Raw genomic sequence first — 15332 nt, 5'->3', positions numbered from 1 at the left:
AAGATAATCTGAGAAACTGGAAGTGATAATTTCTGAATGATACTAAAGGCAATTCACGCCTCTACCCTTTCTCCCAATCAACAAACATTATTTTCTTCTTGCTTTCCCCTTCCTACCTTCTGTATTGGGAAAGAAGAAGGAAGGGAGGAAGGAAAGAAGGAGGGAAGGACGGACGGAAGGAGGGAGGGAGAAAAGGAAAAAAGGCCGGAGGGATACGACAAGGTAAAACAAAACGAAAACTCTTTTCCCTCCCACCCGCAGCCAGCAGAGGGCGCTGGTGCCACAAGCCGCACAACCGCGGAGCGGCTTAGCCTTCTCTGGGTTCCAACCACCAAGAGCGAGGTACTCTGAGGTTGTCCCTGTTGGGAGTCCGTAGTTGACTTGCTGTCGCCGAGCAACGGGAGAGTGGGCGGGACTTGTCGTTTGCGTTCGTGCGCGCGACCTGCCAGACGGAAGCGGAAGTGTCGGTGGCGCGCGAGTAGGAAGTGGTGATTCCTGGAATAGAGATGGCCGCGCTTGCTCCGCTGCCCCCACTCCCCCCCCAGTTTAAGAGCATACAGCATCATCTGAGGACGGCTCAGGAACATGACAAGCGGGACCCTGTGGTGGCTTATTACTGTGAGTCTTTCCGAGTCGCCGTGTCCCCTCTTTATCCTCCAGAACCCACACACCACCCCTTGGTTTTTAAGGCAGGCCCCGCCCCTTCAGCTTTAGACCTGAGCTTTGACCTCTGGCCTTCCCTGGGAACACAGTGGAGCCCCGCCCTTTTCACGGTTTCCCCGGTCTCACGTGCTCCCCCTCCTCCCCTGCCGCAGGCCCCAGAGAGGCAAAACTTAGAAGCTGGTGTTTGCCACCTTTTTAGTCTTGTGCATAAGTATTCCTAAACTGGCTACCTGGGCACTTGAGCTAACACACTGTCTTAAGGTGTTGTGTGTGTACTCAAGAGTGTCTCCTGTATCGAAAATCACCTGGATGGTTAAGTAACGTGTGTTGGAGCTAAAACGGAGCTGTGTCCCAAGGACAGTAAGGATGTGGACAGAAGGAAGGTAGACTAATTGAAAACATAGTAATAAGTGCAGGTTAAGTATGACAACAGGCAAGCCCATTAAAAAACTCATAAATGGTGAAATGGAGACGAGTAGTCTTTGAATTCAAGTAGCCCATGAATTTGGCCATTTTCCCACCAATGAGAATTTTTTGTCTTGACTTTTTTGAATAATACTTGGGTTTGAGACAATTCGTAGGAATACTGTGTTTGATTGTGAAATACAGTCTGCAGTTGGAGAACAGATTAGGTTGTTCAGATTTTTTTCTTTGCAGTAGTTCTATGTAAACTTTAAACTTTAAACTTGACCGCAAATAAAAAGAGTGACCAAGCAACTATAATCTTCTATAAAGGTTTTTTTTTTTTTTTAAGATTTTATTTATCTATTTGACAGAGAGAAATCACAAGTACACTGAGAGGCAGGCAGAGAGAGAGAGAAGGAAGCAGGCTCCCTGCTGAGCAGAGAGCCCGATGTGGGACTCGATCCCAGGAACCTGAGATCATGACCCGAGCCAAAGGCAGCAGCTTAACCCACTGAGCCACCCAGGCGCCCCCTAAAGGGTTTTTAGCGTTGAAAAACTCGGTATAATGTGAACATTTTAAGGCTGTGAACATTGTAAGGCTCGCTAAAATCTGGTCTGCTGTCTTCCCTGTCCTACTCTAGAACCCCATTTTCATTTCTCAGGTGTACAAGGCCCTTTTAAACCTCCATGTTTTTAGTTCCTTGGAATGTCTGTCTTTTTTTTTTTTTTTTTTTTCCACTTCGCAAACTCATGATTCAAGATCTAACTCCAATGTAATCTCTTCTGTAGGCAGTACGTCGATTACTCTCTAGGCTCTGCTTCATTTTGTTCAAGTCATACAGTATTGTTTTCATTATATATCTTCTTCCAGTTCCTCGAGTAGGGACTATTAATCATTTATTCACCTTGTATTTATTGAGTTTCTTCCTGTGTATCAAGCATTACCAGGTGCTGTGGCTCTAGTTCATGGAGCTTGTAGACGAGTGGGGAAGAGGGGATTAAACAATAAAATGAGCATATTATATGGAATATTAGAAGGTTTTGAAGAAAAATAAAGCAGGGAAAAAGAACAAGGAGTACTAGGAATAGAGTAGACGGGGATGAGGAGGGGATTCCACTTTTAAGGTACTCGGAATACTTCACTGAGTTCATATCTGAGCAAAGACTTGAAAGGAGTGAAAGGCAGGCTTTGCATCTTTGGAAAAGAGTATTCTAAATAGAGGGAGTAACATATGCAGAAGTCATGAGGCAGGGGCTTGCTTGAAAGAGGATCAAGGAGCCCATTGTAACTGGAATGGTTAGAGGGATGAGAAATGTGATTTGATAAGGTCAAAAAGGTACTTTTTTATAACAGTGAAGTTGGAACCCTTGTTCCTGTCTAAAACTAACTGCTATTCATAAGCTCCGTATTATATACCTTTGTGAATAGCCAGGGGCTTTTATTTTCTGTGTCATCGTCCTCTTCCTTCTGCTATTTCTTTTTAAATTTGCCCCAGTTTCCTTTATTTAAAAAATTAAATTTTAAAAAAGCTCTCACTGTGAGACTAACCTCAAATTTAAGCTTGAAATAGTTGTTTGTGTTGTCTTTACCTTCCTATCACATAGAGCCTTTTCAGCTCATTGTAGCCTGCTTTTCATCCCTTTATTTCACTGAAACTGCTCTCTGCAGGGCCATAGACAAACATGTTCATTGCTAAATTCAGTGGTACTTATAAAATATTTTTTGTTACAAAACATATTAAAGAACACATACAATGTGTTTATACAGCTTAAGGAATAATAAAATGAACACCAAGGTACCCACCATATTTGAAGTTATTAGACTTTTTAATTTTTGCCAATCTGGTGAGCATGAAATTGAAGCTAAATTTGCAATTCACTGAGTCTTAATGAGGTTGAGCATCTTTTCATATGTTAATTACCATTTGTGATTCCCCTTTGAAATACCTATTTATTGCTTTTGTCCATTTTTTTTATTTCAGTGCTTGTCTTTTCTTTAAGATAATACTCCTTTGTTACATGCATGGCAAATGTCTTCTCCAAGTTCATAGTTTGATTTTTCACTCTATTCATGAAGTCCTTTGGTATTCAAAAGTTCTTAATTTTAAACTATAGCCAATTTATCACTCTTGTAATTTATGTTCTGATTTTCTAGGACTTGATTTCTTTTCATCTGCCTTCTTTAGGATTGACTTTGGCTTCCTGGATTTACAGATGGGTGTCTTTCATAAATTTTGGAGAATTCTCTACTATTATCTGTTTAAGTATCCTCTACTGAAATTTTGATTAGACTTGTTGGACTTTTCTCCTTTATTTGTCTCAGTGTTTTCATAGTTTGCATCCCTTTGTCTCTCTGTGCTACATTCTGTATAATTTCTTTAGGTCTGTGTTCACCTCCACATATCCTTTTGTATCACTATTTATTGAGTTTCTGTTTCCCTTTTTTATTTCTGGATGTTTTCTTTTTTTGTTGTTTTTAAGTCAGCATAGCCATTTCTGATAGTCTTTTGTTACTATATTTCTTAAATACTCTTATTTCTTTAAATGCTTTAAAAAGTTTGTTTAAATTTGCTCTCTCATAATTCCTGTAACTGCCATATGTGTGGGTCTGATTTCTGTTGTATAACAGAAGACCGCTCATGGTAACTTGTTATGATTCGTGCTCTACACGTACCAACCAGTGTTCTTCAAACCTCAGTATGAAGGAATTCTACAGGAATCACCTCTGCAATTCTCAACTTCTGTTTCTTCTCTGACAAAGCTCCTTTGATCAGGATAGCAAAGTAGTATGCTACTTCTCTTTTCCCACATCCTGTTCACAAATGCTCTTCAACTTTAAAGAAGAAAAGCATGCTCTCATGTATCATGAGTATTTTTTATGTCATACTGCCCTGGGAAGGAGTGTGGAAAACCTTCCAGGGTGTCCAGAAAAAAGGAACAATTCAAATTAATGGTGTAGTGAAGTCTCTGTTAATTAAGGTATTAAGGAGAGCATCCTTTCCTTTCCTGTTTTATATGGAAGAAAATTGGAGCCAAGAATAGACCTTTATTTGAAAATACAGGGCATGGGAAAGGATGTCAAAGCAACATTCTAATTTGGGGAACGAGACAGAACATTTTATAAAAGGGAAGAAAAGGAATTGTCCTTAGATATTAGTAGCCATTGTTTGATCATTTGGGATTTTATCCAGAAGGGTAGAGAGGAACAGTTTGGGACCAGAGTCATGTACAAGAGAGTATGAGAAGGTTTATCTGTGGGGAGGAAGACTTGGAAGAACCACATTGGAAAAGGCTTTTTCCAAAGTCTCTTACACTTACAAATGTATCTATTGAAGGTAGAGCCTCCTGTTAAAACCAGGCTGTGTTGCATTGTTCTGAATTCCCTAAATGTAAGAGTTATCATGAAATGATCTAACCTTTACATTATGTATTCATTATTTTAAAGAATATCATTCCTGATCTAAGAGAAATGCTGAAGTGGGTAGGGCCTTGTTTCATCCAAGTGACTTAAGGATCTGTGGCTTACTGAAATTTTGGAATTAGAATTCAGATGAAATGAGGTGAAAGCAGACATGGCTTAACATATTTATTCAATTTGGAAAACTATGTGATATTTTTCTGAGAAAGTAAGCCTCCACTGACTGGCTGGTTTGCCATTAACAGCAGGTTTTGCCATCAATATTCTGTGGTAGACATTCTCAAATTAAATGAGTGCAATCGTCAGCTCTGAGGTATTTTGTTTTTTGAGAAATACATTTAAAACAAGTGATAAGAGAAATAAGTTTAAATTGGTTTCAAGTGTTTTTGTTTTGTTTTGCTTTGTTTTGTTTTCTTTGCCAGAGGATGTTGAAATGAACAGTATTTCAGTTTTCCTAATCCTGTCAGTGTCTTAGAATAATCCTGTCCCAATGTCATGAAAGAAAATGATGAATCTGTAAGATTTTTTTTGTATTGCTTCACAAAATTGAGAAAATGAATAACTCTAATGAGGGGTGACAAGTACTTTTCTAATTTTAAAACAAATTTTGAGGCTGACCTATGTGAAATGTCAGGTAAGAGATGATTAAAAATAATATTTGATGATAGGTAAGTATATGCTTTTTAGCCTTTAACCCAGAAGGAATTCAAAGAATTCAGTGATTTTGATGTGATAAAACTTCCATTCTCATCTGCTGTTTTATGTGAATAAATTTTCTCTCATCTTAAATTTGTAAATATGAAAGTGGGAACAGAAGCTTTGCTCTACTCCTGTTCTGTATGATAGTAAATCATATTGATTCCTGGATACACAGTTTAGCTCATTGTAAGATGCATTTCCAATAAATTTACCTTCTTTTTAATGATTATTGAAATGTGTAACATTGATATGTTTTGATCAATTATGCATTACAATAATTACGTAATTTTAATGCTTAGAGGAAATTCAGAGGAAAAATTTTAACACTTAGTATCTTATCTCACAGGAAATTTTGGTAAATTTAAACTTCAGTTTTTATACATTTTTGTTGTTGTTGTAGAGAAGTATAATCAAGTTAGGATTTTGAGCATACAAATACATTCTTTGTAATAAAATTCATTATGATATGTAAATGGAAGTACAGGTTAAAGACAAAATGTATTATTTTTGATGCTTAAAGAAAGAGCTTTGTGTGTTTTAGAATTATATCAAATTGTGTGTTTTAGAATTATATCAAATTGTTATACAGTTGAAAGAATGTTAGAAATTTTAGATGTATGTATTTGATGTACAGAAATTATAGCTTTTATACTTGCTTAAACTGATGAAAAGTGGTAAATAGCAACTTAAAAATGTGTGAAGAGATACATTTTTATAATCTTAGTGTAGTGTTCTAAATTCTTACAGCAAAGAATTTTTGGTAAGAAAAAAAAATCAAGATTATTTTGCTAAAGTACTTGCTGACTGGTAAAGCTCCATACTGTCTTTTAGTTTTAAGGCTCTGTGTACTTCGCTGCTCTTTGCCTAGAATCCCTTGACTTCTTCTTAACCTGGTTAGCTTACTCTTACTGATTCAGTACAAATTATACTTTTTGTAAGCTGCTTTTCATTACCTCATAGGGATGGTTGGAAGTTGTTCCAGTGGGCCTCTCATTTTAATTAAATTGTGTTATAAATACTGATTTGCCTTTTCATCTTCTGGATTCTCTTGGAGGACAGGGAGGGATTAATATCTTTTTTTCTCTCACCACCTGGCACATAACTGACATTCAAAAATACTTAATACATGCCATCTCTCTAAATGTTACTATTACTTCACTAGAGTGTAAGCTCTATGAGAGTAAGAAGTATGTCTTATGTTGATGATCGTTGAGTTTCTAACTCTTAATATCTAAGACACAGTGGATGTGTGTAAATTTTGTCTGTTGATTGAATAGATGAACTACATAGTAACTATAGTAATTTATGGCTTTTTAAAATGTTCTAATTACAGTGAAGAAATGTAATGGAAAGAATCTCAGTGCACTGTATTTTATAACTTACCCTACTGTGTTTATAATGAGTTTTAGATGAATTCATAGGTATGTTCTCAGTATGTACCCATTGTGCCTCCTCCATTTCAATTATATGATTTCCAAGAATGATTTATCTCTGACCTCATCATTTTTTAATTGTGACCTTAATATTTCTGTATTTCTTTGTTTGGTCTTTTGTTTTCTTTTTAAATCAGGAATGTATGTTAAAATGTGTATCAAATTACTTTTTTTCACCATTTGTGCAAGTGCTAGTGTGCTTATGCTTACTTCTTTGAACTTATTATTGTATTATGTAATAAAAAAATAGTAAATGTCCTCCTCCTTGAAATACCCCTCCATTCCTGGAAAGAATCCATTAGTTTTTTTTTTTAATTAAACTTATTAATTTGAAGTAATTGTAAAGCCACATGAATTTGTCAGAAAAAGAGAAAGATGATCATGTGCTTTACCCTGTGTCTTCTAGTAGTAGTAACTTGCAAAACTATACTGAAATATTATGACCAGAAAATATTGACATTGATGAAATCCACCAGTCTTATTCATACTTCCCCAGTTTTATGTTTGTTCCTGTGTGTGTGTTATTTAGTTCTAAACAGTTTATCAAGTATAGGTTCCTATATCACCATAGTCAAGATAGAGAACAGTTCCCCAAGAATCACTTGTTACTTTCTTGTAGCCACACCCATCTTCTTGTCGCCACACCCATCCCTCAACCCTACGCCACCCCATCCTGGCATTTGGTGTGTCACTGTTTTTTATTTTAGTCTTTCTGATAGTTACCTTGATATCATGTCTTTAATTTTATTTACCTGATGGCTACTGAAATTAACATCTTTTCTTGTGTTTATTACTGTATGTATATCACCTTCAGCATATTTTCTGGTTTTGTCCCTCCCCCCCTTTTGTGTTTCCTTGGTTTTAATATATTGTAGTTACTAGTCCTTGTTTTGCAAATATTTTCTCCCAGTCTGTGGCTTCTCTTTTGTATTCATAACAGGGTGTCACAGACACAGTTTTAATTTTCATAGTATCCTGTTTATCAGCCTTTCTTTTCTTATGTTGTGCTATTGGTATAAACTCTGTATATCATGTATTTTTCTTAATGTCGTAGTCTATTTTTTCCTGTTTTTCTCCTGCAAGAAGAGTTCCTAAGTAATACTGATTCAGCCTTCTTTTTTATGTGTTACCATTGTCAGATTTTCAATAACCATATCATGCTAGCTTCCTTAATATTGTTATGAAGGTTCTCATATCTGATGTAGATTAAAACACAGCTTTATCTCTTTTTTAATTTTTATTATTTTTTTTAAAATATTTTATTTATTTATTTGTAAGAGAGAGAGAGAGAGAGAGCGAGCACAGGCAGACAGAGTGGAAGGCAGAGTCAGAGGAAGAAGCAGGCTCCCTGCGGAGCAAGTAGCCCAATGTGGGACTCGACCCCAGGACGCTGGGATCATGACCTGAGCCGAAGGCAGCTGCTTAACCAACTGAGCCACCCAGGCGTCCCTATCTCTTTTTTTAGATTAAAGAAAAGTAATTGATGAAGCAGAACTTTCTGCTTTTGGGGGGAAATTATTTTTTATATTGATTAGTTTCTTCAATTTGAAATATTTTTGGCCTAGTATGGATATATTAAATAACATTTTCTGGAATATCCCATTTCTGTCAGATGTGAAAATTTATTAGCTAAAAATTACAAATTTTTTAAGAGAGCATGAGCTGGGGGAGGGCCAAGGGAGAAAGAGAGAGAGCAGCAGACTCCCCACAACCCTGAGATTAGAACCTGAGCCAAAATCAAGGTTGGTTACCTAACCATCTGAGCCACCCAAGTGCCCCAGATTACAAATTTAACCTTTCTCAATTCCCTCATATGTCTCAGTCATTAAATTTTTAAAATTTTACTTGTCTACTCAGTTTCTTTGGTATATTATGGCCTCATTTTATCCCCAGTTACTGACAGAGCTTCCTAGTTTCTACTTCAAACAGATAATCCCTTTAGCTGCTAGGAAGACCTGTTTTAAGTGCTTAGTTTAAAAAAAAAAAAAAAGTAAAAGAATAATAGAGTTGTCTAGAAACATTTAGAAATTCTGTATGGCACAAACAGTATTAATTTTAAAAAACATTGCAAGAAAAAATATTTCCAGTAGATGAGACTGGAATCCCTGGTATATAAAACACTCATACAAAACTGTTTTTTAAGAAAAAAGATCCTTGTAGATAAAGGGACAAAGAGCATGTATGTTTAACTACTAAAGGAAGGAATGCTAATTATTAACATTGAGCTTAATTAGTCATGTAAATTAAAATAGGTTACTTTTTTTGGTTGTAAAATTGTAACTCAGTGTAGATGAATATGTGGTGAAATCTCCATTGACAAGGCTTGTGACTTGGTACAAACTTATAGAAAGTATTTTGGCAAAATGGAATTGTAAAAGTCTATATAATTCAGTAATTATAGTTTTGGAAAGTTTTTGCTTAGGAAATAATCACAAATATACTGAGAGTTTTATGTGGAGTCCTCTGGGTGATTATTTATGCATTTGTGAAAAATGCAAAACAACCAAAATATGTGTCATTGTGGAAATGGTTAATTAAGTTACGGCAGATCTACTGGGTGGAAAGTAATGTAATCAGTAAGAATTACAAGTCATCTTTTGTAACATAGGAAGAAGTTTATTTGAAAATGCAGGATATAAAATTGTATGTATAATATGAATTGAACTTTTTAATATGTATATACTTGGAGAAAAATATTGTGGCTTTTGGGTTCATGGATAGTGTTTTCTTCTGATTGTCTTTTTTGTTTATTTTCTGTTCTCTAAAGTGAACATGTTCCATGTCATAAAAAATGCAAAAACAAAAGCTTTATTAAGGACCGATTCATTTTTAAATCCACCTATTGTTGCTCCATATATAAGTGCCCTTAGTGATTGGAACCCTGAATCATCGATAGCAGTTCTAATCAAACTGAATTTTACTGTTTCTGGAACCTTGCTCATTCTCTCTTGTCTTTAAGCCTTCCAACGTTATATTCCCTGTGCCTTGACAACTGTTTCCTTCCCCACCATCCCCACTCCACTTTATCCTTAGGAACCAGCTTGAATGTTACTTTTCAGGGAGGCCTTCTCCTAAATTGGAAAAGTGCTTCCTTTTTGTGTCCTCATTGTGTCTTGTAAGACTACCTTAATTGCTTTTCATTTATCTGCTATCTTTTCGGGAGTTTAAACTTCAGACTTGCATACTTCTGGGGGCTTTTTATTTATTGACTGTGCCTTATAGTGCTGGGCCACTGGAGATAGATACATAGTAAAGAAAAGGTGCTCAAAAAATGTTTGTTAAATTACCTGGATATTAAGGCAACAGCGGTCCCTAGAGGGAACTATAGCCACACAGTTGTCACTGAATAAAGAAACCAGACAACTAACATTCATGTAGCTCTCGGCATTTGTAACAGTGCTGTCTTTCAGGATATCTGATTTGAATCCCACTGTCACCCTGGTTCTTCTGTTAGTAAGTAATGGAACCAGGAACCGAATGGCAAATGCTAGATGAGAAATAGTTATATGGAAGATTGTTGACAGTAAGTAGTAATTAGAAAACCAATTATGGAGTGAGTGAGGGTAAAGGACCGAGTCAAACTGACAATGAAAGGGGGGCAGAAAGGCAGTGCAGTAATCTGGGAGATTTCTAGTAAGTGAAGAGTAGAAAAGGAGGATAGGCTTGAGTTGCTAACATAACTGAGCAACATGTGTGTTTCTCTCTCTTTTTTTTTTTCCTTTAATGAAGCCAGAATATTTTTGAGCCTCTGCTAAATATAGGCACAGTATGATACATATTTTGATTCTGTTAGGTTTGGTGTAGATAAAGCTAAACCCATAAAGATTCCTTCCATTGAGATTTGGTTTAACCAAATGTTTAGTTAAACATAGTTTCAAGTGTGATTTTTCAGAGTTTCCTCTAGGGGGTGACAGTGTATAATTATCAGACTGTGAATGAAGGTGTGTAAGTGCTCTTTGAGGGTCATTTGTTTATATAATCACTGGAAAATTAAATACAGTCATTCAGGAAGTTGTAAATACCTATGGCCATTTCAATTCTGAGATATTACAGGACCTACAGTATAAAATTTTAATTTAGTTTAAAGGCTAAATAATACTGGATTTTTTTAATAGATGTGTTAAGTTAGATTTTAGGATTAATAATCAGTTGCCTATTATTTTTTCTGTAGTTAATCACACAGAAATTGGATCTTTTAAAGCCAAGGAGACAAACTTAACTAAACCAATAAAAGATAAGCAATTTTCCACTTTTTTACTGTTTTCTGAATCTGTGATTGATTGAAGTCCATAGTTCTGTTGTCTCAGTAATTATTTTTTATTATAGGCTGACTCAGGATACTTTACTATAGCAGTGACAGGTTAATAATGGAAACACAAAAGATTAAGATACCTGATTTATCCGTTAACAATCCATTTATTTACCTTATATTTGTTTTTGCAGACATGCTGGGATCATGAGTTCTGTTTTGTAAAAAATGGTCATTTTAATAGTTAATCCTATTTTTGAGTAAAGTAAATGAGTTTTTAAGACTCTCAGCCTGTCCCTAAGGTTAAAGGGACAGGATCAGTGGTGTCAAGTAATTCGGCCTTCACTGTCATTATCTTTCTTTGGCATCCATGCAGATTTAAAGCATCTTTGGTAAGGTTCATTTTTTATGACAATTATGTTTGATATTCAAAGTGAAAACTGACTCTCTGGCAGCATGTTGCTATATGAGAGGTTTCATTGCTTAAGTTCCTGCTTTCATTCAGTCTGTCATTTATCTTTCTATGGCTTGTCCAGGTTTTTTGGTTGTTAGATGTTTTTGAACCTTAGTTACTGCTTCTCTTTGGAAGCAATTCAGATTCTCTTGTGCCTCCACTGTGGGCTTATTAGATATTCCTCTTTGTTTTATTTTTTTAGTGGTTGCTTTAGCATTCATGTTAACTTATCATAACCTGTCATCATATAACATAACACCTCACATTCAACATAAAAACTTGATTTTCTTTTTCCTCTCCTGTCCTTTGGCTATCATTGTCACACATTTTACTTATCAGTATGTCATAAGCCTATAAGCCCTAATCTACGTTTTAATTTCTTTAGTTGTCATTTTTTAAAAGAAATTTATAAAATGAAATAAAATTTGAAATATTTTCCCACATAATCTGGTATCATTTTCCTGACCTCTTGAAGAGCTTTGTAAGTGAATTCTTGATTCACTAGAATCAAGTGAGTTTTTTAAGATTTTATTTATTTGACAGATGGAGATCACAAGTAGGAAGAGAGGCAGGCAGAGAGAGGAAGGGAAGCAGGCTCCCTGCTGAGCAGAGAGCCCAATGCCAGCCTGATCCCAGGACTCTGGGATCATGACCTGAGCCAAAGGCAGAGGCTTTAAACCACTGAGCCACTCAGGTGCCCCATTTGTGTTCCTTTGTGCATGTTTTGTTTCTCTCCTCATTTTATTCATGGTTTCCATTAAATACTTGTTCATGATTTCCAAGTGATTTAATGTCACTGCTGTTTCTGTCATTTTGTCATTGTTCAGTCTTAATTGGGCTGTTCACATTCTCCTCCTTATTTGCCATCTATAGTAATTTTTGACTGGTTGCAGGACATAGTGAAGTTTAAGTTCTTGAATGTCTGGATATTATGGCCTTTGACCAAATTTGATCTGGCCAACAATTAAGTTAGTTGCAGTTAAGTGTGATATGTTTGTGTCTTTGTTTTTAGTTTGGGGGAAAGTCTAAAGTAGATTTAAGGATGGGGTAATCTTCTACTACCAAAGCATACCCTACCATTTGGGGTCTCTACTGAATATCTTGGGTAGGCATTTAGAACTCTTCACCCTGGTTGCAACTTAAATGCGTCCCAGCTTTGGGGACGGTCCAGCTCACAACTTACCACTCACTCTGTCTGACTTCATGGAGTTCTGATCTACGTGTGCATCTTGTAGTATTCAGTTTAGCCTCTAGTTTATCTCTGTCTGGGATGTCTCTTCTGCGTGGCTTCTCTTCTTCAGAACTCTGCCCCTCCACTTAAAGCTCCTTTAGTCATTCTAAGCTTTAGTCTGTTTTCTCAGCTCTACTGATCTGTATTCTCTTTGAGGCACCCCCCCACACATAAACTCCGTAGTTTAGAATGTGCCTCCAGGAAGAATGCTGGACTGATCATTGGTGTAGTCATCTCATTTGTTTCCTTTCTCCTGGTGTCATAGTCTTCCCATCTATTTCTATTTGTGAAAAAGTGGTTCATACATTTTGTCTAGTTTTTTTGTTGTTTATGGTGGAATGTCAAGTCTAGTTATTCCATCATGGCCAGAATTAGAATCTGGTCTCATTTTAGTAATCAAGTAGTCACTTTGCTTTTGCTCTGTACCAGCATAATCTTTTAGTAAGAATTCAGGAATAGCTCACTTTTTCTTAAAGCTACTATATTACAACAGGAGCTCCAAAAATAGTTGTTTAATGAAGAAATGAGCAATGTAAATATCTTTTGTTAGTAGATACTCATTCACAGTTTACTTTTTATCTTTGATTCAGAAGTCCCTTCACAAAAGCTAATACTAACCGTAGAGTAAGTATTTACAGTATGCTTATGAATAGAGTAGTATTTTCAGTTCTGTTTGTTGGAATAAAGTCTTTTAAACATAAGTTGAAATTATAATGATTCCTATTTGAGTGCCTTGTTTATTTAACCTATCAAAGCATCTCTCTTCATAATTGCTTCTATATATCTTTTTTGCGTGTTTATAGCTTGCATTTCATAGTTTTATATTTCTTACGTATAAGCAAGGATGTGTTAGAATGTTAATGTTTAGATTTTATGGAACTTCGAATTATACATACCTTCAGGATTAGAAAATATTTATCTCCTAAATGCCTCACATTAAATTAAAGTTAGGTTGGAAAGTATTTAATCCTTTTGCAAATGTGCCTCATTACTCATCTTCAAATAACATTTATTCATAAAAATAAACACATTTCCTTGATGAAATAAATCAAATATATTTTCTTATAGAAGATTTTAGCTACATATTTATTCTATCTTAGTAGGTAATTTTCCATGTTAGACATTAATTTTTCATCATCCTCCTGCTGCTACAGTGAATTAACAGTGTCTTGGGCTCTATATGAAAGTGATTCTTTTTTTCCATCCTTTATGGCAGAAAGATCTTCTGGTGTACTTACTAATTTTTACAAGTAGATTTAAGGCATTTTTGCTTTTATTAATATTAAAAATATATCAGAAGATAATTTTCTGTATTTAACAAGTAAACCACATGAGATTCTAAAAAACTGTTACAGCCATGCCATTTTCATCCTAAATATTCCCAGTTCTTCAATTAAAGGTGTTATGTAATAATGTCCTAGTAATTGCAAAGACCTAAATATGCATGTAAACCAAGAAAGAAAATGTATGTGGGTGATACCAGTTAATTATATTATCATTACATTGTATTTCAGGTAATAGCCATCTGTATTAAGGTAACATTTAAAGGATGGGAGCTGAGCCTTGTTTTTATTTGTGTTGTGAGGGAGAATAATAATGGCTGTGGTGATATGAATTGGGAATAATTTGATTTTTGCTTCAAAGTAGATGTAGATAGTCTCCATCTGTATTGTAAACAATAGAAGTAGTTAAAAATGATAAGTAGAAACCGAGAATTGTACTTTTTTTTACATGTGAATAAGTCACTTAAATCACTTTCTCATGGTAGCAAGAAATAGTGCCTGATTAATTTCTGTAGTCCTAGATGGCTTCCACTAAAGCCAATGTGATCCTGATAATTGGGCTCATTTTTTCAACCTGTCTGTGCTGAATAGCCATTTATCTCCAAAGTTGGTTCACCAGTTACACTCAACAACCTACACTCCATGGACTGTAGGATGCATACAGTGTTCACTACTCTGTTAGGAAGATAGGAAAAAGACCTCCTAGGAACATGAAACTGTACTGTTTCCTCACATTATTATGACATCCTGCTGACTAACAGTATATATAGGTAGTGAATAATTAATTAACGTCCATTAAATTTCCTGTGCTTGTTTCTGGGTGAGGTGGTTGTTTAAAGAGATTGATGTATGTTTGAAATAGTCATTTGGGAGGTTGGGAAGGCAAGCATTAAGCTCATTTGAGGTTGATAATTATGATATTTATAATGGTGCTCATCTGCCAGTGGTCTCTATTGCTTATATATAGGCATAGAGAAAGAGGATAGATGGGTTTAAATAATGAGTGTCCTTTTGCCAGAGGAACATAGTAAAGAAAAACTTAAGGGGTAAGGGCAGTTAAGTTCTAGAAAAATATAAAATCAAAGCTGGTTGCAGAGGTAAGTTAAAGGAGAAAAGACTGATCGCAATAAAGAAATAGACACTAGTGAACTGGCCACCTGTTGTAACAGGCATAGTTTCAAGTTGGAAAAAATGAAAATTGTGTTTAGATTTGATGCTTAATATACTGATTTGGGAAGTAGAGCAATTTGAGATTGTGATTTAATCATGGAGTGAGTGGCTTGTATGGGAGAGTACATACAATTATTAGGGTCAGCAAGAATTGAGAACATTGTTTTGTGTATTAATTTGGATTAGATTTGCTTTCTTATTGCTGAAAATCCAAAATAACAATAGCTAAGTCAGATAAGAACTCCCTCATTTAAAACAAAGTCTGATGTTGGCAGTACCCAAAAACGTGTCAATCCCACGAAGTCATCAGGGACCCAAGTACTTTGC

At 35.5% G+C, this 15332-nt stretch overlaps 1 protein-coding gene across 1 annotated transcript in view; it reads left to right on the top strand.

Moving 5' to 3' along the window:
• The first annotated feature begins 411 nt into the window (after positions 1-411).
• The window catches only part of VTA1 (vesicle trafficking 1), a 64878-nt gene continuing 49957 nt past the window's right edge, over positions 412-15332 (top strand). Inside the window, exon 1 of the mRNA XM_082730858.1 lies at positions 412-618. Within this exon, the coding sequence (XP_082586984.1) occupies positions 507-618 (112 nt within the window). The 5' untranslated portion in view covers positions 412-506. The remainder of the gene's footprint in view (positions 619-15332) is intronic.

This window comes from Mustela nivalis (genome assembly GCF_964662115.1).
Source record: "Mustela nivalis genome assembly, chromosome: 5".
Lineage (NCBI taxonomy): Eukaryota > Metazoa > Chordata > Mammalia > Carnivora > Mustelidae > Mustela > Mustela nivalis.
The sequence above is the reverse complement of the archived record's forward strand: the minus strand, read 5'-3'. Positions and strand labels throughout refer to the sequence as shown.